The sequence below is a fragment of the Callorhinus ursinus genome, unplaced genomic scaffold (assembly GCF_003265705.2).
Source record: "Callorhinus ursinus isolate GAN/ISIS: 27379988/994484 unplaced genomic scaffold, GSC_fseal_2.0 scaffold68, whole genome shotgun sequence".
Classification (NCBI taxonomy): domain Eukaryota; kingdom Metazoa; phylum Chordata; class Mammalia; order Carnivora; family Otariidae; genus Callorhinus; species Callorhinus ursinus.
Window position 1 is genome coordinate 1,982,616 of NW_027397130.1, and position 21,055 is coordinate 2,003,670.

At 50.9% G+C, this 21,055-nt stretch overlaps 1 protein-coding gene across 3 annotated transcripts in view; it reads right to left on the minus strand.

Annotated features, from left to right (window-relative positions):
• RPTOR (regulatory associated protein of MTOR complex 1) overlaps window positions 1-21,055 on the minus strand; it is a 341,577-nt gene that overhangs the window by 153,613 nt on the left and 166,909 nt on the right. For all 3 annotated transcript variants that reach the window (XM_025859594.2, XM_073885974.1, XM_025859593.2), the window contains exon 6: window positions 20,331-20,506. In XM_025859594.2, the coding sequence (XP_025715379.1) occupies window positions 20,331-20,506 (176 nt within the window). The remainder of the gene's footprint in view (window positions 1-20,330; window positions 20,507-21,055) is intronic.

The following is a 21,055-nucleotide window of genomic DNA, read 5'->3' on the forward strand; positions in this document are numbered from 1 at the left end:
ACACCAACCGCCCGGAGGAAGCCGGCTGAGTCAGGAAGGGGCCACCTCGGAGGACAGGCACACAGGGCTCCGACTCGCTCGCCTGGGGGCCCCACAAGAGCCCTGCTGCACAGCCGGCTTAGGAGGCTTCTTCCTGTGCCCTGGGGAACTGGCCAGCAATGCAGAGAGAGGGTGAAGGGACGCTGGCTGCGGCTGCGATCCCCTGGGAGCCCCAGCACTTGAGCATCAGGAGAACGTGGCACGTGGGGGCCGAGAGGGAAGGTTTTCCACGAAATGCACCTGTTTGTGTTCATACACAGCAGCTGGGCCTTATTCATCTTTGTCTAGGATAAAGAGTGGCCTGTGGCAGATGCATAAAATTAAATGTAAGTAAACATTAAGGGATTCTTTTCCATCCAAGAACCAGACATTTAAATTACAATCGTCTACCATATTTATTCTTAGCCTATTTCTTTCGGGCCCTCTGACGTGCTCTTTATGTATTAAGAAGCTATGCCCTTGACCCTGGTCTGTCCTCTGCATCCAAAAGTCACCCTCGGGCCTGTCGGGGCCTGTGTCCACAGCATGGAGGAGGTACAGGCTGCTCTGCCTCGTAAGTAAGGACGGGAGGGTGCTGCACAGCACCAGGCTCCTTCCCACTTACCATCCCAGGGACAGCTTCCCAAGAGCTGACCCTATTTAAACTCACAAGCCTCTGCTACACCGAGACAAGCAGGGCTCACGAGCTTCACAGGCGGCTCTCGCATGGATCACTTTAGAGTCAGTCAGTCCCTATTACGGGGACTGAAACTGATGTCACTGCAGAACTCTGAAATCGCTGCATGTCTGGTTGCCCCACGCCAGGCTTGGTCTACTCCTGAACATGTGACAGAAAAAAATGGGCTAGAAGGAATTTTAAAACAGGACTGGAGACCAGGGCAGGATGTGCAATACCTTAGCTCCTCCTGCAAGCAAGACCAACACAAGCCCTCCAGTGCTTGTCACAGAGGCCTGACCGAGGCACATGCATCTGAATTTCCCTCTTCCCTAAACCGATACGCCTGTCCCTGTAACGACCGCTGGGGGTCAGGTCAGAAGCCTGTCCCCTGGGCTGTCCAGGCCTGGGCAGCGTGGAGCTGCTCTCCAGATTTCTGCTGCAGGCAAGGCTGCTCCACGTCTCGTAGGGAATGCCAAACTTCCCAGGTGCTGCCGAGCTCCCAGCTGGGACTGCGCAGGGCAAAATTTACTCCTCAAATACCCAAAGGTAGGAGCCTCTTTTGAGTAAGCCCCCTGTATTTTAAACCTGCCAAGTTCTTCCTATTAAAAAAATGTGAATACTTTCCAGCGGCACCAGGTTTAGCTCTGGGGAGGGGTGCGCAGTGTGGGGACGAGGGAAAGCAGTTGTGGCTTCACGGCGAGAGCCGTGAGCTGACCGGCAACAACGTGACAACAAACTGCAGGGTGTTCCTCCATCAGGCGCACACCTCCCCAGTGGGCGCACACCTCCCCAGGGGGCGCACACCTCCCCAGCGGGTGCACACCGCTCCAGAGGGCGCACACCTCCCCAGCGGGTGCACACCGCTCCAGAGGGCGCACACCTCCCCAGCAGGCACACACCGCTCCAGCGAGGACTACAGGACCGGGGCCACGACACCACCACTTCCTACGGGCTCCTGCGGCCCTCTCACCTGCCTGCCATTATCATCCCCATTCCCGGGGGAGAAGGCTGAGGTTCAGAAGGTTCTGAAATCACCCACCAGCCGGCTGGCCAACCTGAGCGCCCTCCTCCAGACCCACATGCCACGCATGCCCACGTGGGCCAAGGCGACTGGACCCAAACCAGAAATAGCACTCACGGATTCCTCATGTCCAACACATCACTTCAGACTCCATCAGGGAAAGCAGGACAAACAAGGAGAGAGGAGGACGGTGGCAGCTTGTGACAGAGGACCCTGGGCTGCACGAGGGAGGCCAGCGGCCAGGCTGGCAGCTGCCCGGAGGGCCGATGGGACCCGGGGCTGCGCAGAGGCAGCAGAACCAGGAAAGAGGGGGAAAGTGTGCCCATATCCCATTTGTCTTTGCCAGGAGCTGTGCAGGACACCACATCCCGAGTCCCTTCCCGGCCGGGATCCCAGCTGACACGCCGGCTGGTCAACAGCTGTGCACCAGGCTGCACACCACTGTCGACACGACTCCTCTGGACTGACACCGCAGCGGCTTTCACCTGTCTGTATTTAAGGTGAACCCCCCAACACCACAGCTCTCCCCACGTGCTGCCCTCCACGCGGGCCTCCAGTTGTACTCAAGGAAAGCAAAATGCCCAAAATATGTTTCCAAACATTAATAGCACCAACATGATTTTAATTTCTTGGGACAGAAACATTTATCAATTAAGTGGACTGATAAGTATCAGGTATTTCAGCTGTTTTATGAACCGTGAGTCTGTGCCTATTAACTTAATAGAAGCAGATGGACATGATGGTAATGCTGCTGGGGAGGTGGGGGGGGTCAAGCCAGAGGCACGCATCTCTTACACCAAACAGCGAGTTCTCTACAGCAGGCCGAGCCAAGGAAATGAAGTCCAGATGCCCCAGCCGCTTCTCTGCACTCGTGACCCTCAGAGCCGCCAGAAAAACGTTCCGGGGGGCGAGGGTGAGGAACTGAGCTCGTTCCTGGCATTTGGGGAGCAAACAAATGAGATCGTGTTGATCTTCTAATGACCATCTCTGTGAACTGTGTCCCTCAACAGGCTGATAGGTAATCTGCCCTCGAGCTCCTTAACCAGGGAGGCGGCTTGGGAATTATGCCGAGGGTGGTCGCTGCGTCACACTGGCTGATTTCACCTGTCATGCTCCTGGTCCATGCTTTAGACAGTGTCAGGTCAGTGGCCTGGGGACCTCACCCTCCAAACCTGCCCCACAGCTTCCAGGAACAGATGGACCCCACCATCAGGAAGGGGCAGCGTCTGAGCGCACAGGATTTCAAACTTCTTCATTCCTGTAGGAAAATCCTGATTGCGTCAGAATGCTCCCCTGCCCTTTCGCCACCCACGTACACGGAGGAACCGAGGAGGAATGAGTGAACACAGATGCTGCCCCTCCGACGAGTCTCCCTTCAGGGCAGCCAGAAAGCCAAGTGCATGTCCGCTCACCAGAAGACACAAGAGCACCTGCTCTCCTGGTTACAACGAGACACCAGACAAGCTGAGGGAACATCACGGTGTCCTGGGATCTAGCATCGCTAACGTTTGTGCGTAATTTTGGTATTTTTATAGGAAAAAGTTTACATCCACAAATGGAATGCCAGTTCATCGCAGAACACACATGCAAACAAGACTTCAAGCTGCTCTGCTTGGTCCTGCGCGGTCACTCGGGCTGTGGCCTGGGCAGGGCCTGGCTGGCGGTGGCCATGGGGACGAAACGTGTGTCCCCATATAAATCCATGGCCCTGCTTTGTCCTGAGGTACGAGAACATGGCCAAAGCCACGGACAGCGGCCAGTACAAGGCTGGAACACCGTAGTCTGGTTCTTGCTGAAGAGGACGGAAAGCAGCGTGTCGACCCGCCTCACGAACCGCACATACTTCAGGTTTGAGCTCATATTTGCCTCCTTCCCTCAAGTCCTAATCTTGAGCGAAAATTCTCTTCATCGTTTGCAGTATGTGGAGACAAACCAGCACAGGAACATTAAAACAGGAGAAAGGACACATTAAAAAGGTGTTATCTCTGTGATTTCTCCAACGGCTGCTTCCCAACGAGCCGGGCAGGTCATGACCCCCAGGAGGCACCAGGCACACAAGGGCCCCCGACTCTCCTGCTCCGGATGCCTGGCTCACGCGGCCCACCTGGGAAGAATGGGCAGTTCTGGGAAGACCATTCCCGTCATCCGAGGAAGGCTGATTTTCTGACACCAATTTTCACCTGCCAGTAGAAACAGGATCCTAATAGCGACTCCCTAGAGAAATGGCTGAGAAGTGGCTGGCCCTGACATCCTGGGGCACAGAAAAAGTGTGACTGTGTGGTTTTAAAAGTGCACGGGCAATTTGATTAATCCATAAAGAAAATATAGTTTTCAGAGTTGTTACGTGATCATCATACAAAAACTGCCAATGTTTATGGTACAAACGGCATCAGGTTCTGTCTTTTCCCAGGGTGATAAACTGAACAATGAATTAATATCTTAAGTTCCTACATAGTAAACTACCCCCCAGCCAGAGTCTAGACCAAGCAAGGCCCTCTGCAGAAGAGAATTTACCTTTTCTTTTCACAGTTCCAAAGGCATTCCAGTGACGTGCCTGCCACACCTGCAGGAGGCATTCTCAGTGTAAAAACCAGACTCCGAGTCCAAGGTAAGCTTCTTTAGGGTGTCATCAGCCCACCCACAAAAATTAACTCAACATGGATCAAAGACCTAAATGTAACCCTCGGAAGGAAATACAGACGTATACACCTTCACAACTTTGGAATATGACACCAAAAGTATAAACAAGAGAAAAAACAGCAGATAAGATGGAGAACTTTCCTGTATCAAAGGACACTACCAAGAAAGTGGAAAGATGAACCGCAGAATGGGAGAAAATACTCGCAAGTATGATTTGCAAAACATATGTCTGATATGGGTCTAGGATCTAGAATATATAAAGAGCCCCTACAACTCAGCAAGAAAAAGCATGCACAAGATCTGGATGGATGAGTAACAACACAGGACCTCAGGGACACAGGAAGCAGGAGCAATTGTGCACTGCCGGTGAGGGCGTGAAGCTGGGCAGCTGCCGGGGAAGTCTGGCAGTCCGTCAAGGAGCCACCATGTGATCAGAATATTTGCACAAAGTAAGGAACACGTTCTCTCTGAAAATAAAAATAAGACTGCGTTGAAATGGCATTTCCACGTATGTGAGATTTGGGGCAGCATAAATTAGTCCAACGTTTTGGTAAGAAGTTTGGCAACTGACATCACAAGCTCTACGCTTTGACCTACTGACCCCATTTTCCCAGAAATGATTCTAAGAAACAGTCCAGAAGAGGCAAAAGCTCGCTGGTACACTGTAAGGATGAACAGGGGGAAAACACCTGCAAATACCTGAGTTTTAGAGTAACAGGGAAACGCTTTAAATAATATCCAAAAATGTGATGGAGTATTACATTTGAAAATAAAATACTGGCTAACAATGTAGAATGATAATCTGGATATTTAAAAATAAAATACCAAATATGTATAACTGTAGTTAAGGGGCATTAGGTGCACATATGGACAACAAGTCTAAAGGAATATAGAAAAATAAAAACCGTTAATTGGCGAGGTGGGTGGCATTTTGGGTGGTTTTTTTCATCTCCTGCCTTTCACTGCATGCACTGTAACGCTGTCCCCACAGGAGACCACGAGGGAACAAGGGCTCCCCCCAGCATTCTCACACCAACCCGCATTTCTGGGCCATGCACCCTGAAGGGCAAACATGGCGGACAGTGCTGACTCCATCTCCAAACCCTGCGATCCTGCGCTCTCCAACGGGCAACGCTGAGCCTGACACTCTCAGGGCGAACACGAATGTGTTCTGCCTGTTTCTGCTGCACTTGGGCTGCTCTCCACATGCTCAAGCTCGCCCTGAAGAGGCAAAGAAGGAGACAGTGCCGGGGGCCTAGATTGAGGTGAAGGAAACGGGAGACTAAGAACAGGCTCATGAGCACAGAAACAAGAAGGAATCTGAAAAATGGTACAGGGAAAATGGCTGAAAACAGAGAAGGACATAGGCTTGAGCCCAGGCGATTCTGTTTCCTTGTCTGCAGGGGACGTTCCCCTGTGCCAGACTGGGGCCCGCGGTGGGGCGGCACTGTGCCCTGGCATGGCTGGGGGCGGGCCACAGGGCTCCACGGAGGGAGAGGCCCTGGCGTGCCTACGGCGGATGGGCAGCGTGAGGTGCACGTGGCAAAAGGGCAGCAGGTGCTGGGTCCGTGAGCAAGTGCGAGGACGGGCCGAGTGACCCCGACAGAGAGGGATGGAGCGCACGGGAGGGTTTGGTCAAGGAAATCTGATTCTGAAAGTGTGTGACCTAAGGACCTGCCAATTTCCCATGGTGGTGGGGAGAGGAGGGGTGTCCTGACGCCCTGCAGACATGACGTCTGAGTCCTTGATTTCTCTGGGGCACCTTCATTCCCTGCCACCAAACACATGTCACACAGCTCCACAAGGACACATGCAGTTCTGCCAGCTACCGGAAGGTCTGCAACGTCCCTAAAGGAAAGCTGGTTCTCAGGTGAACTACAGAAGAGCACCAATTACAATGACACCGTGTAGCACCATCACCTCACATGGATGAAGCAGGTGGGGGTGGGGGGCAATGGCCAGAACACAGGGCTTGGGATCAGAGGATCCGTGTGTCTGTTTAGCTCTGCTATAAATGAAGCTTAAGCCCGGGCAGCCACATGCTGAGCATCTGGCTCCTCATCAGTAACACAGCCATGTTTATGCATCGTGCCGGCTTTGACTGGTCCTCGGGCTATTAGCGAGAACCAGTGTGAAGCCATATGGAAAGCACTTCGTAGGTTATAGAGCATTCCGCAATTAACATTATGAAGTTCACACACTGCAGGAGTGCTCAGCCACGGTCTCATCTGTCCTCTCCATGACAAGGGAAGGAGAACACGGTCACCAAACACTGGTCTTTCAGAGCAGTGGGAATCACAGACATGCGCTTACAAACAGGGACAGACGGGACCAGAATGGTCCTCAGGGTCCCAGAGCCCCTGGTTTCTTAGGACATCCCGGTGTCCTACAACACCAGCAGGATAAAAGCCCTTCTAAAACGAGATGTTTCCAATAAACGCAGCATCCGCGCTCCTGTGAGCGGGCAGGCAGAAGAACACGGGGGCAGCAGGGTAGCTACCGCCTGGCCTGCCCCGAAGAAGAGGCCGCGTACCCGCTCAGGGCTAGCTGTGTCGCCGGCCCTGTCACTGGCCCGTGTGGCAGGAGGGAACCGCTCCCCCAACAGCCCCACCTTCTGCACGGCTGCCTGGAGGGGCCCGGCAACGGCACACGGTCCGAAGACGGGACCCGGCACGACAGCACACAGGACGGGCAGCAAGCCGCTGCATGTCCGTCTTCCAAGAAGAACAACTTCCTGGCAGCCCCATGGCGACAACATGTCCCCGACGGGCAGCACACACGTCCTCTCCGTGTGCTCGCGGCGCCCGCAAGAAGGGTGGCCTGCGCCGGGGAAGCGAAGCCAAGTGGGCAGCAGCCGGCCCGGCACAGAGGCAGCACGAGCTTCGTGGGCAGAGCAGACTCCTGGCCAGGCCCCGGTTACTGTTCCAGTAACACCCTCGCTGTCCAGGGGGCCCCAGGGGCAGGCCTCGAGCAAACCACAGGCAGAAATCAAAATAAAGGGAGGCCCTTTCCTGCAAGCTTCAAGCTCAACAATTGGCCAGGGAGTGAGAAAGAGCAAGAAAAACTGACCCATAAAAAGAAGAACTATTTGAAATGACTGCTTCTCCTGTATTCACAGAAAATACCATGTTGACAACCAGCCGACATGCGAAACCCCACGCCAGGAGACACTGTTCACCGTGGCATAATTGAGATGCCGCTGCGGCACGCCGGCGCACCGCTCACGTTCTCCCGCGGCCCGCAGAGGGCCAGGCGGCAGAGCGGGTGAGGGCGCCCCCCGCCCCAGGGCAGTGACGGGCATCCGCGCCAACCACTGCCCCGCCTCCCGCACTCGCTGGGCCGCCCCTTCCTGCCCCGGCCCCCGGGATCGGGGTGTTCTACCATAACAACTCTTCCAGACAGTCTGATTTCAAGACCTGCATTCTTGAAGCCCCTGAAGGGTGATCAGGGAGAGCAGGACAGGAATAGAGGAGACCCTCAGCACGCCCCGGGCCCTGACAGCGGCTCTGCCATGGGTCAGCGTGCCAGTGTGGGGGGAGGTTTACCTTGCCCACCCCTGGTTGTTCTCATGCCCCAGACGAGGATGACACACGCCGTGTGCTGTCCCTCCACCCTCGTCTTCTGTCCCTTCTACTCAGTTTCTGGGGGGCGAGGGGGGGGGGACACGGGGAGCACATGGAAATGAGAGTACCAGAGCCAGCTGATGAGGGAGCATCTTCTTGCTTGATACCGTGTGTAGGACCCAAAACCACCCGAAGCCCTGTCCGGTGCTCATCCTGTAAAGGAAGGATGTGAATATGCCCGTGTGCCCAACGTCCTCCCGCGGGCTCCATGCCTCTGACGCCAATTGTGCATGGGACTGACCAGAGAGGCTGTGCTCACAAGGGACGGTGTGTCATCCTCAAACAACAGTGGGGGAGACAAAAATACCCAAATCCCTCACCTTATAATTAATTTTACCAAAAACTTAGATTTGTAGCAGAACGTCTACTAGTAAACAGCGGGTTGGTGTGAGGACAGAAAGGGCCAGCGGGGCAGGGGGTACTCGAAGGCGGCCTCCTGGCCTTGGCCGAGGGCAGTTCTGTTCAGCCCATGGGGACAAGCCAGCCCCGCGGGGGCTCCATCAGGCTGTCTGTGGCTGGGGAAGGTGGACCCTGCGGCCTTGACTGCCAACCTCTTTGGAAGCTTCCATGGGAACCTGAGCGTTGCCACCTCATCCCGGAGCCCAGAATCAGCCTCATGGCCCTCGCTGTTCCCCGGCCCTCCTGAGCATGCCGCCTGGCCCTCGGCGCTTCCTAATCCCCACTGGACCCTCTCCCACCTCAACGTGCTCTCCCATGCACCCCCCCACCTTCCCTGTCTTCTGTCCCCTGGATCTCGGGTTCCCTCCTGGCCCAATGTGGCCCGGAAGCTCCTCAACCCTTCCAACCACACCATCCCCCAAATCCACAACGTTCTCCTCTGACAGACCATCACCCATAGAGTGACCCCAACACCTGGGTTTTGTTTGTTCTGGTTCTTAACTCTACTTGTGCATCACCACCATGAAGTGTGTGACTTGGCCGAGCGGCTTCCAAGTGCAGGCAGACCCTCACTGCCGCCCAGCCCCTCCCCGAGGGCCCCACGCCCACCTCAGCAGAGAACCTGCTTCCCAGGCCAGCGCCAGGGCCCCACAGCGCTGCCCCTGCGTCCGTCCAGGCTTGCTATGCCCTCTGAGGAAGGCACATGGCCAGCTCCCAAGGCCCTAGAGCTGTGTGCTAACACACGCCCCTACAAGATAGCCACCTTCCCCTACAAGTGCATCCAAAACACCGAACCAACCTCACAACCCCTTCCTTCAATCTCACGTCTGCTCTCCCCCGTTTCCACTCGACTTCCGTTAAAGCAGCCTTGTCCGGTCTCAAGCCGACCTGCCGCATTCTGATGGCGGCTCCAACAGCCCCTCTAGAACCAGCACAGGTGACCGGTAACTCCCTGTCAAGCGCAGTGGCCTCTCGGGCACTTAGGCCATGGGGCCCACTCTCCCTGGTCTCGGATGGCTCCTCCACCCTGCCCACAGGATGTGCTCCCACCCTCTTCTCCACTCCTGTTCTCCCTGCCAGTCATCCCAGCCCATCTACACTGTGGTACTGAATCCAGCTGACCCCCGCTCCCGCTCCCTGCAGAAACCTCCCCTTCCTCCCATCATACTCACCTGCACAGCCTCTCGTGCCCCAAACAGAAAACTCCCACGACCCACAGACGATCTTTGGATGACCCAGCACCCTCCCTTTCCCTCCTCCAGACTTAGCTAAGAGCTGCAGCCAAGGCCTCGCCCTACCTCCTCCGAGGCGTGCAGACCTCCCCTGTCTAATGCCCCATCCCACCAAGGCCTGTTTGTACAATGCGGCTGTTCCCTAGCTTCTAACGAGAGGAGGGCATCAGAATGACTAGGAAAGCCTTAGCAGTCATACCTGCAAACTCTGTGCCCTCCACTGACTGTGGGTGGGGCTGCGGAGGACCAGCTGGGAGCCCACTCGGGTCATGGCCACTCTGAGTCGTGTCCACACTGTGGGGGCTGCCCTGTGCCCAAGCACCCATGCACATTCCCAGGATCTGGGCCCTGCTCTTGCGGATGTTACGTGCTTGTCTTCTGAGTCAGGCCGCACATTCCTGGCTCTGGAGACTAGATCCCGGACCACCACCACATCTGTCATCACAGAGCAGATGCCTCCAGAACAAGACCAGCTCCTGAGCTTCATGTTCGTGGACCTCACCCTCTTTCTTAGTTCACAGTCACCAACCCTTCCCTCAGACTTCAGGGGCTCTGCCACGCTGGCCTGCTCCGCATCACCCAAACATGGGTTCGAGCCTACGACACGCACAGGATCGTCTGCTCAGAACGCTGTGTCCACCTTCTCACTGAGTGGTGGGACTTTACTCATCCCTGCAGGTTTGGAAGTGACAACGCCTAGCACAGACGATGCTGCCTGCCTCCGAGGCATGCAGAAGGAAGCGGGTTGCTGTCTTCTCTGTTCCAGGAACAGCCTGGTAAGGGTGTATGTCTCCCTAGAGGACAGGGACTCTGTCTCACAAATCTTTATAATGCAAGTCCTTCTAAGGCTACCTGGAACAGAACAGGCATTCCAAAGAAGCTGTTATTACAACCGCAGATTAAGCAAACATTATGCTGTTCCAACGACCGGCTGACAGCACCAAACACCTCACGGTGACTTGACATGGCCTCTGCCTCTGGTTTAAACGGTTCCACACCAAGTATGTAAACATTAGGGGCACAAATGACAAGGAGCAAGAAAACCAAAGAGGCTGACATCCCGTGGCTGCAATGACCCCATTTGTAAACAATGTGGGCCACCACGCTGCCATCTGCATTGGTTGCACAGGGTCATGTGACTCGAATTCAAAAGAAGCTTCATTCAGGAGGGACCATCAATCCTATCTTAGCACACACAAAAAAAAAAGGGAGAGAGAGAAAGAAATGGTTTTCAAAGTAAACCAGTCAAATGATTGGTGTTTCGTGTCTGTAAGGGTCATGAATGTCCACTATAAAATATGCAGCTGTGTGTGTTAACGCTTTTGGAAGCAATGTGGCTTTGTATTACTGATTACACAGGGAGGCGTGTGCATACTTAGGCACACAAATCAGATAAGAAGACAAAGCACCATTAAAATGCCCAGAAGTTGAGTAAGAAGATACACAAAGGCAAATAAATAGTTAACAAGTCATTGTTTTATCAAACGTGATGTAATTCAGTTGCTCTGCAAGTAGGATTTCAGAAAGGGATTAAAACTAATTTGGAAGACGGTGACGATGGTACCCAAACTTCAGAGGACAAATGGCTTTCTTCCCACTGGCCGAGGACAATCAGGAGGGGACTGGGAGGGGTGGGGAGTGGGGCCGGCGGGAGCAGACGTTATTTTATGAGTATCATTTCAGCCAACGCTGACGTCCTGGAATTATGTTCGTAACTCAGTGGCTGTGAGAGCCCCACCGTGAATGAACTGCACATCATCTTTATTCTCTTCTGAACATTCCTGTTATGTTAAAAACATATTCTGTTCATGCCTGTTACCCTGCGTCTTCCATCCACACTACATACTGATGCATTCAAACTCTCACAAGACTCTTACATTCACTAAACTGCCGGCAAGATCCCGTCTGAGATAATGCGTTCCCTGGTTCTCTTGTTAGATACACTCAGACTTCAGGGGCTCTGCCACGCTGGCCTGTTCCCATCACCCAAACATGGGTTCGAGCCTATGACACGCACAGGATCGTCTGCTCAGAACGCTGTGTCTACCTTCTCACTGAGTGGTGGGACTTTACTCATCCCTGCAGGTTTGGAAGTGACAACACCCAGCACAGACAATGCTGCCTGCCTCTGAGGCATGCAGAAGGAAGCGGGTTGCTTTATCCTCCAGATAAACACTGGAGAAGAGAGGATGTGAGCCAATGGCAATAAATTACTACAAGTTAAATAAGCTCCAACATGAACGAACATTAGAAAGGCAAACTACCCTTAAAAAAAATTTATTTAAGAAAATACTTTACTCAGGGAAATGAGCTGATTTTCCAAAGGCCTCATGTGCCTGAAATTTGGTCTAATAGGTCATCTAGGCAATAACTCTATAAACATTATTTCTTAGCTTTTAGCATTATTGCTGATGCTGAGCCTTGGGGCAGCACTTTAATATGGTCAGCTGATACTTAAGAGAAACAAAAGGAGACATGATTTTAAAGCGCAGGCATTTCACAAAGGGCCGTCCACCCAGTGTGTAACATGTGTAACCCCATGCTGTTATGAACAGCTTGTTCCTTTTTATTGGTAAGAGGTCATTTGTTGTGTGGACGGAGAACAATCTGATTATCCGTTCACCTGCTGATGGACATCTGGGTTGTTTCAGGTGTAGGATATCATCAACAGAGCTGCTAGGAACATTCACGTGCACATCCTTCTGTGGAGAGAGGTTTTTCTTCCCTCAGGTAAATACATAGGTGTGGAAGTGACAGGCCATATTCAACATCACCAGAAACAGCCAGACAGATCTCTGAAATGGTTGTACTATTATGCATTCCCGTTGGCAATGTATGAGAAGCTTCGGATGGTCCACATTCTCCACAACACACTGCACATCTTTCATGTGTCTATCAGCCATGCATGTGTCTTCTTTGTAAAGCATCTATTCTAATCATTTGGCCATTTATTTAAAATTTGGGTTGTCTTCTTGACTTTTCTAAGGTCTTTCTATATTCTCTGTACAGGTCTTTGTCAGACACACATACTGTAAATCTTTTCAATGAGGTGGCTTAACAGTGTCTATGAAACAGAAGTTTTTAATTTTGATGAACTTCAACTGATCCACGTTTTTAATGGTTTGTGTTATTTGGGTCATGTTTAAAAAATTATCAACGATTTCTCTTATGTTTTCATCTACAAGTTTTAACTTGTATAAGGTCAGAAGTTAATTTTTCTATAGAGTATAAAATAAGGGTGAGGGTTTTTGTTTCTCTTGAATGAACAGCCAACAGCATTTGTTAAAAAGACTGTCCTTTCTCCATCAGATTACCTTGGCACCTCTGTCCAAAATCAACTGGGCACACACGTGTGGGTCTACGTCTGCACTCTGTATTCCGTTCCACGGATTTCTATGGCCATCCTCATGCCAATACTACAAGGTGTGATTACTGCAACTTTATATTAAATCTTGAAATAGACCAATGTGCCTCTTTTTCGAAATTGTTTCGGCTAATACCCTTTGCATTTCTATATAGAATTTAAAATCAACTTGTCAATTTCTTCTTAAAAATAGGATTAAAAACTAGGATTCTGGGGCGCCTGGGTGGCTCAGTCAGTTAAGCGGCTGCCTTCAGCTCAGGTCATGATCCCAGGGTCCTGGGATCAAGTCCCACATCGGGCTCCCTGCTCCGCAGGAAGCCTGCTTCTCCCTCTCCCACTCCCCCCGCTGGTGTTCCCTCTCTCGCTGTGTCTCTCTCTGTCAAATAAATAAAAATAAAATCTTTAAAAAAAAAACAAAACTAGGATCCTGACTGGGATTGAACTGGATCTGTAGACCAAGTTGGGTAGATTTAAAATACTGAGTGTTTCACTCTCTAAGTACAGTGTCCTTCTCTGAGCATGTGCCTCTTTCTCCGCGATTTTCTGTGTCGTGTGCACAGGCCTAGCACATATTTTCTTACATTCATCCCAAGTATTTCAGAATCCTGATGCCACAGCAAATCATATTTTCACATTTCAAATTCCAACTGTCATTACCATATAGAAATGCAACTGATGTGGGGGTATCGATCTCATACCTTAGAACCTTGCTACAATAAATTACTAGTTCCATAAATGTTTTTGTAGACTTCTCATGATTTTCTATATAGACAACCATGTTGTCCATGAATAAGCATGGACATTTCTTTTATTTCTTTGCCAATCTGCACACCCTTTTATTTTCTTCTAGCTTTACTGCACCAACAAGAACTTCTGGTACAATACTGAACAGTGATGGTGAGAGTGAACGTTTTAGTCTTGTTTCCAACCTTCCGGGGAAAACGCTTAACCTTTCACCATTAACTACAATGTTAGCCACACGCTTTTCCTACATGCCTTGTAGGAGCTTGGGAATGTTCACTTCCATTCCTAGTTTCTGAATTGGTTTGTCATGAATGGGTGTCAAATTTTGTCAAATGTTTTTTACACATCAATTGAGATGATCATATGGTTTTTCTCTTTTATTCTGGAAAAGGAGAGTGAATATACATTCATAATACTGAGTACATTATAATGAACTGCGTGTATTGATTTGTACCTGTTAAACAAACCTTCCATTCCTAAGATAAACCTTGCTTGATTCTGACACTTTATCCTTTCTATATATTCACAGACTTCGTTTGCTAACATTTTGTTAGGGATTTTTGTCTCTGTGTTAATGAGGAATCCTGGCCTATATGTTCTTTTTTTTCCCCACTGGCACATTCTTGGTCTGACTCTGATGTTCAGGGAAAGTGAGCCTCCAGAATGGGATAGAAAATGATCCCCCTTCCTCTATTTTCTGAAAGAGTTTGTGTAACATTTGAGAATTCATTAGTAACAATATCTGGGCCTGGAGTTTTCTTTGTGAGGCTTTTAACTTAATTCAGTTTCTTTATGATATAAACTCTCCAGATTTTCTTTTTCCTCTTATGCCAGATTTGGTAATTTGTGTCTTTCACAGAATTTACCCATTTCATCTAAGATGTACAATTTATTGGAATGAAGTCCTTTATACTTAAAAGGATTCCCTTATAACCCTTTTAATGCTTGTGGGGTCTGTAGTGATGCCCCTGTTTTTAATTCTGATATAGGTAATCTGTGTCTCCTTTCTGGTCTTGACCAGGCCAAAGAGAATTTAAACAATTTTATTGAACTTTTCAAAAATTAACATCTATTTCATGGGTTTCTAGATTTTTCTGGTGCATTTTCTGTTTATTTTCGCCTTCTTAAAAAAAATTTCTTCTATTTATAGTTTAATGTGTTTTTTTCTGTTCTTATAAAGACCATATAATTTAGATTTTTCAAATTAATCTATAAATATGATTATAATTTTGAGATCAGTTATGGGTGTGTGTATATATATATAAACCTCGTTCACCAATTCTACCTGCTGCTTACCTGATATTTTACCCATGATGCCCTAGCACTGAAGCTTCAGTTAGTTTATCTCACAAACAGTGCGATGAGAAAGGTCATAGTGGGGCGCCCCTTCTCTTTGGCTTTTCCCTGGTCCAGGGTTAAGGTTTCAGCCCTCTCTTCTCTGATGAGTCATCACGACTGTCCTGACTTGTTCTTCAGTTTGGCTGAAATGTTACCATCATGGTAATAAGAGCAGCTAGCATGTACTGGGCATCATCAGTGCCACCGCACAAATCAACTCATTCAGCCCGTACGGCGAGCCTGGAGGGCAGGGGCATCTCTGGTCCTGCCTTCAGAACGAGGACAGGAGGCTGCACGGCTAGAAATGGTAGGGCCAGGATTCAAACCTGAGCGGACGCCTGACAATGGTGCGGGTCCTGCCTGCCCATCTGGGGACTACCTCTCTCCTTCGCCTCTCTCGCTGGTGAACATGAGGGCAAGACTTCCCATGTGGACAAATCTACATTCATCCTGCGTCATTAACATTTAAACTCCTTGAAATTCTTCAACTTAATTGAAAGGAAGGAAACAAGTTTCTTGACCTCTATTCAATCCAAAATAATGTCTATCATTTTCTTTAATAAGCAATACGATTCCATGCTACCCAGTACAATAAGGCATCAATCTCTTTTATAGCAAGTCCCACTGCAAATTAAGTAGCACTGAGTTATAATTTTCAGTAGCACACAAATATACCCATGATAAATTTAAAATGGCATTGTCACCAATCCAAGAAGTAGAAAAAGCGAAGAAAACATATATTTTAGACCCTTATACTACACTGATATACACGGTGAGCAAGGTAATCACTTCTTTAGGGAACAATGTACTTGCTCATTTCAGAATTACTGAAATTATCTGTTTCTGAAAACAAGAAAGACTGAAGCAAACATGAAGAGAAAATCAGAAAACAACATTTTCCAACAACTACTTCATCATTAAATAAGAATCATAAATATGCTTACCACCAGATATGAACACACACACATCTTGTACGTAGAAAGCAAGACTATCGTACGTGTATAAAGCATACAGTATTCTCCACAACTGCGCCTGGCTGTACTGAGTGCAGTGTCGCTAAAAGCCATCCTCTTATTTACATCAGGAGGAAGGACAGGGGAAGGAGGCCTGTTTTTAGGTTATTTCCTGACCAGTGGATGAGTACAGCAGTCGTCTGCAGGTAAGATCCTGGTTCCATTTTCTAAAGTACAAGTTGGCAAGGTAGGACCTGCTGCCTGTTTTCACAAATAAAGATTTATTGCAACAGAGCCCCATTCATCTGTGTACATACTGCCTACAGCTTTCCATGCTGCATCAGCGCAGTTGGGACCCTCGGGCCCATGGAGCCTAAACAACTTACTATCTGGCCCTTTACAGAAGAGGTTGGCAGACCCCCATCCTAGAGTTTCTCTGAACTCTTCTCTCTTTATTTACCGAAATCCTAAATCCTAAAGTCCTAGGCTTTGGTTAAAATAAAACACAAAACATCAATGCAGTGAGATCTTATGCAATCATTACAAATGATGTTTACTAAGAGTTGCCTAACGGTCTAGGATAAATTTATTTTAACACCAAAAAGTAAAAGTAACTGCAAATGCAGTCTCATTACATCAATGCAGAAATGTACGTGCATAGAGAAAAAGATTGACAGGCAATACACCAAAAAGTTAACATTGATTGTGTTAAAGATGATAAAATCTTGAATCTTTTCTTCTATTTGCTTTGTAGTTAATTTCTACAAAGAATTCATATTCTACTTTAAGGTGGAAAATAGTGACTATTTTTTTTTAAGACTTTATTTATTTGACAGAGAAAGACAGAGTGAGAGAGGGAACAAAGCAGGGGGAGTGGGAGAGGGAGAAGCAGGCTTCCCGCAGGGCAGGGAGCCTGATGTGGGGCTCAATCCCAGGACCCTGGGATCATGACCTGAGCCGAAGGCAGATGCTTAACGACTGAGCCACCTAGGCACCCGGAAAATAGTGACTTTTTACATGAGAAAACAAAACTTTAGCCCTAACAATATAAATGAGTTCTACCTACTAAACTTTTCCTTTCTCCATTTAAAAAAAGCTGGTGGTTTTTAACTCGGCTGTTATAGACAAGCGTCCATTTCACTTGACGAGGCTTCCGATGATTATGGTTTATCGCCATCATAAGGACAGTTCTGTTCAATCTAATTTTAACTCCTCGGTGTGGCACAGAGTGGTTCACTGTAAGAGGTCCTCCCACCTGGAACAGCGCTTTGTTGTTCCAGACAGTGGTCATCTGATGACCATCCCATGCAGCTGTGACCTACTGATTCCAACATCCATCTGATGGTGGACATGTGAGTTTGAGTTGTTTATCATAGTGCTTCCTACTAAACACTTACTTTTACAAGTTTTAATCATATCCTAACTCCAAAAAGGATCTCAGGTCACTCCTGAGATAATGCATCATGTCGTGGTAGGGTGAAAGCCCACACCCCGGTCAGAGGGCAGGGACCCACTCGAGACTGTGCGTGGGTCGACGGGTGTCTGAGTGACAGCAGCTTCCCTAGTGAACATCAAGTCCTTCCTGACCAAGATGGAAAAGAGTGTGCTGGAGACACAGGCCAGGAACATCTGCTCACTGTACTGGCGGCAGGTGTGCTGGGGGGCGAGGATGGGGCGGGGGGTGGTGGGTACAGATTCCCTTCCAGGCTCCTCGTGCCTTCTCTCCTCCCTCCCTTCCTTCATCTCCACCACCTGCCCAAAAACCTGCACAAGTGCCCCGTGAGAGTCCCATCAAATCAGCCCCAGCCCGGGAGGGTGTGGGGGAGGCAGAGGCCCTGAGCACACCTGGCCCGTAGCATCATTCCAGAGGTGGGGGGCACAGAAGCAGGAAGGACAGGAAATCCTGAAGCAAGGGGCAGGAAAATGAGTGGAAACAAGGCCTGCTCCCCACGAGATTCCAAGGTACATCTGCAGGGGCTCCTGCCCACAGAGTCCTACCTTCCTGCTGCCGTCTTTGACCAGATTGGGACCAGACTGGGACTGAATCGGGACCGGATCGGGCTGTGGAAAGGCCTGAGTGTGGCCCAGCCTCCCCGTCATTCCATGGATCATCTCCCTGTAGCACTATTCTTACTAAGTCACATTCCCACAGAAACACCAACTGGACTCTCCCTGCTAGTCCTCCAAGTCCAGGTCCATGGCTCAGCGTTCAAAGCACCCACATCCGACATGGTCCAGCCCTGATCTACAGCCCTCCCCACACCTTCCTATGTGATCAGGCTGACGCACGTGTTCACTCTTCTCAGACATGTGTGTCACCCGCAGCGACAGCCACCCCGTCGGGCTGCATCTCCTCCGTGCGTCCCATTGGCCCTCAGAGTGTCTGCGTGTCTGGGAACACGAGAGCCCCTGGTGCGGGCATGCGTTCAGTCCTGACCCCGAGCTGCCTGCGACACTCAGATGTCCTCTGCCTCACGTCAAAGTCTCACGTACATCATTAATTTTCAGGCCACAGCTTGTCTCCGCAGCTAGACTCTAAATCTGTGAGGGCAAGGCGCTTCTCTGCATCTCCTACAGTGCTCTGTGTAGGTTTGAAGTGCACTGTGGGATTCAGTAAAGTCTGTTTTGGACATTGAATGGAATGAATGGACTCCTGAATCATCCGGACCAGAGAACTTCCTGCGGCCGTGTCACAGGGACCTATCAGCTTTCCTGGCAGCCACCAAGCAGTGCAGACAGTTACAAAGAAAACCTCACAAACCGCCTCATAAGTGAAGGCCCACATTCAAAGAGCTGCAACCGCAGGGAGGGGGATGACGGGTAGAGCCCGAGTATCCTCCTGGCGGCCGGCACCTGAGTTTCCGCCTCTTCCCCATGTCCCGGGAACGTGTGGCCGTGTCACCCTCAGGGAGCAGCACCTCTGCCAACCTGTCCCTGCATGTGGGAGCATCCATCTCTCTCTGTGCCGCCTGCCCTTCTGGCCTGTTCTCTGTCCCTCCCGGCTGCTGCCCCAAGCTCCTCAATGTCTCCTTCCAGCCGATCCAGGCTGTAGCCGCCTTCCCCTACCATGAATCCCATCCCGTGTTCCTTCTTCCTAGGTCTCCACTGGGCACGTTTTTATATTCTGGCTTCGCAGTCTGCTTTCTCCTCCTGCGTCTTCCTTCATTTCCCCATCACGTGCACGGGCTTGCTGGTGGACATTTGGCAGCTTTTGTCCGTGTTGGCTGTGCCCCGTGCTGTTGATTTCTGCTTCTCGGGGTGCGGTGGAGAACGTCCGTAGGCAGGTGCTGGTCCATGTCAGCTGAGGGATAAGCCCGGGCCGCTGAGGGGCATGGTGGGTCACCCCTTTGCTGGCCCCTGTGGACAGCTCCCCCTCCCCACTCACTGCTCAGGGGTAAGTCACCCTACAGGAGGCTCTCCCTGGGACTTGGGGGCAAGGGTGGGGGGTGGCAGGGGGGTGCTGCTCGGCCAGCCCAGCACCATGAATCTCTCACCCCAGGGGCGCTGGGCTGATGGGGAACATTGCTACAGAGGCCAAGGAGCAAGTCCAATCGAACAGCTCGGGCCCAGTCATTGCGCTAACAGCCCCCAGGGTCCACACGTGTTTCGCTGCTTCTCTGGACTTGTGAGAAGGAACAGGGGTCTGTGCGCCTCCTGGCAGAAAGCCCTGGAAAGCGCCCCAAGAGCGCAGGCCACAGCACCCATTTGTGTGCTTCCCCTGCGCCTCCTGGGCCTCTGTTGTCTCCCAGCTGCACAACACCTGCTGCACGGAAGCTTCTCAGCAAAACATAAAACGAAAAAGGGTGGAATAAAGGAGCGGCAGGGTGGTCGGCGGCAGAAACCTGATTTGGAGGCCAGAGCCCGCATGTCCCATGGTGGGTCCTGTCAGTGACACAGGGTCTTTGATGCAGGTTCTACAGTTTGGAGTGTCCCACCCATGTCCTCGGTCATGTTCTCAAGAACACGGACCGCGACAAAGAGCGCAGCAGGAAAGGATTGTGATTCGGTGTACTGCCAGGGATCAAACAGCACTCCCTGTCACGACAGCCCGTGTTCCAGAATGACTAGTGCTGCTGCTAGGACACTCCCACAGCTGACCGGCATGGACAGAGTGCTCTTGGGAATCACAAAGCAACAACCCACACACGCCACTCACCGAAGAAGGAGAACACTTCTTTAATTCTCTGTGAGTAAAGCCTGCGCCTCGGGAGGCTGAGTTTATACCCGTCACTCGGGTCTGTAAAACCCAGGTACCTCCCCGGGATCTGCGTCCCTTGGGTCCCCGGGAGGAAGCCCAGGTCACGGCAGCAGCCACTTACCAGCGCAGGGCAATTTTGATGGGGGTGGTGAGGCATGACGTGAACAGGTCAGCCGGGAGGTCGGGGATCATGGGCAGGAGCTCGTTGGCCTCACAGGCTGCCAGCTGAATGCAGTTCTTCATGGACGGGGGCAGGGGCATCTGCGCGAGCGGGTGGTTTGGGTTAATGGCAGCGACCTGCAGGGGAGAACATTAAGGGAAAGAGTGGCTTAGTGGTTGTGGACAACTACACGTTGTCAGCTGGCAACGTGGCCCCGAAGGAAGGACTCACAAGGCAGCCCCGGAGAGGCCGCTGTGGCATGCCTACCCGCAGCACGCAGCCTCACGCTCGTTACCAAGGTCCCTCCGCTGACAGCACCAGGTGGGGCTCCGGGAAATAAGTCCACTCTACGGTTTTCCATGTTAAGGTCCCTCCTTATGCTGTGATTATCCCAACATTCACGTGTATTTCCCTCCGAGTCTCGCATGGTGTCTTAGCGTTTATTTTAAAATCCAGTCTTTAAGCCAGCATCACTTATTTTGGTGTGTTTACTGACAAGGGATGATGTTCAGGGTACAGAAAGTGAACCCCACCACCACCGAATAGCAGACGGCAGAGTCTGAGCATGGGTGCGCCCACGGCAGGGAGGCTGCAAACACAGAGGGCTCAGTGCCCCGCGGCCGACCGGCTGGTTCCATGTTCTCCTAGCTTCACCTCACGTCTCAAAATGTCCTGCTAACAAGTGT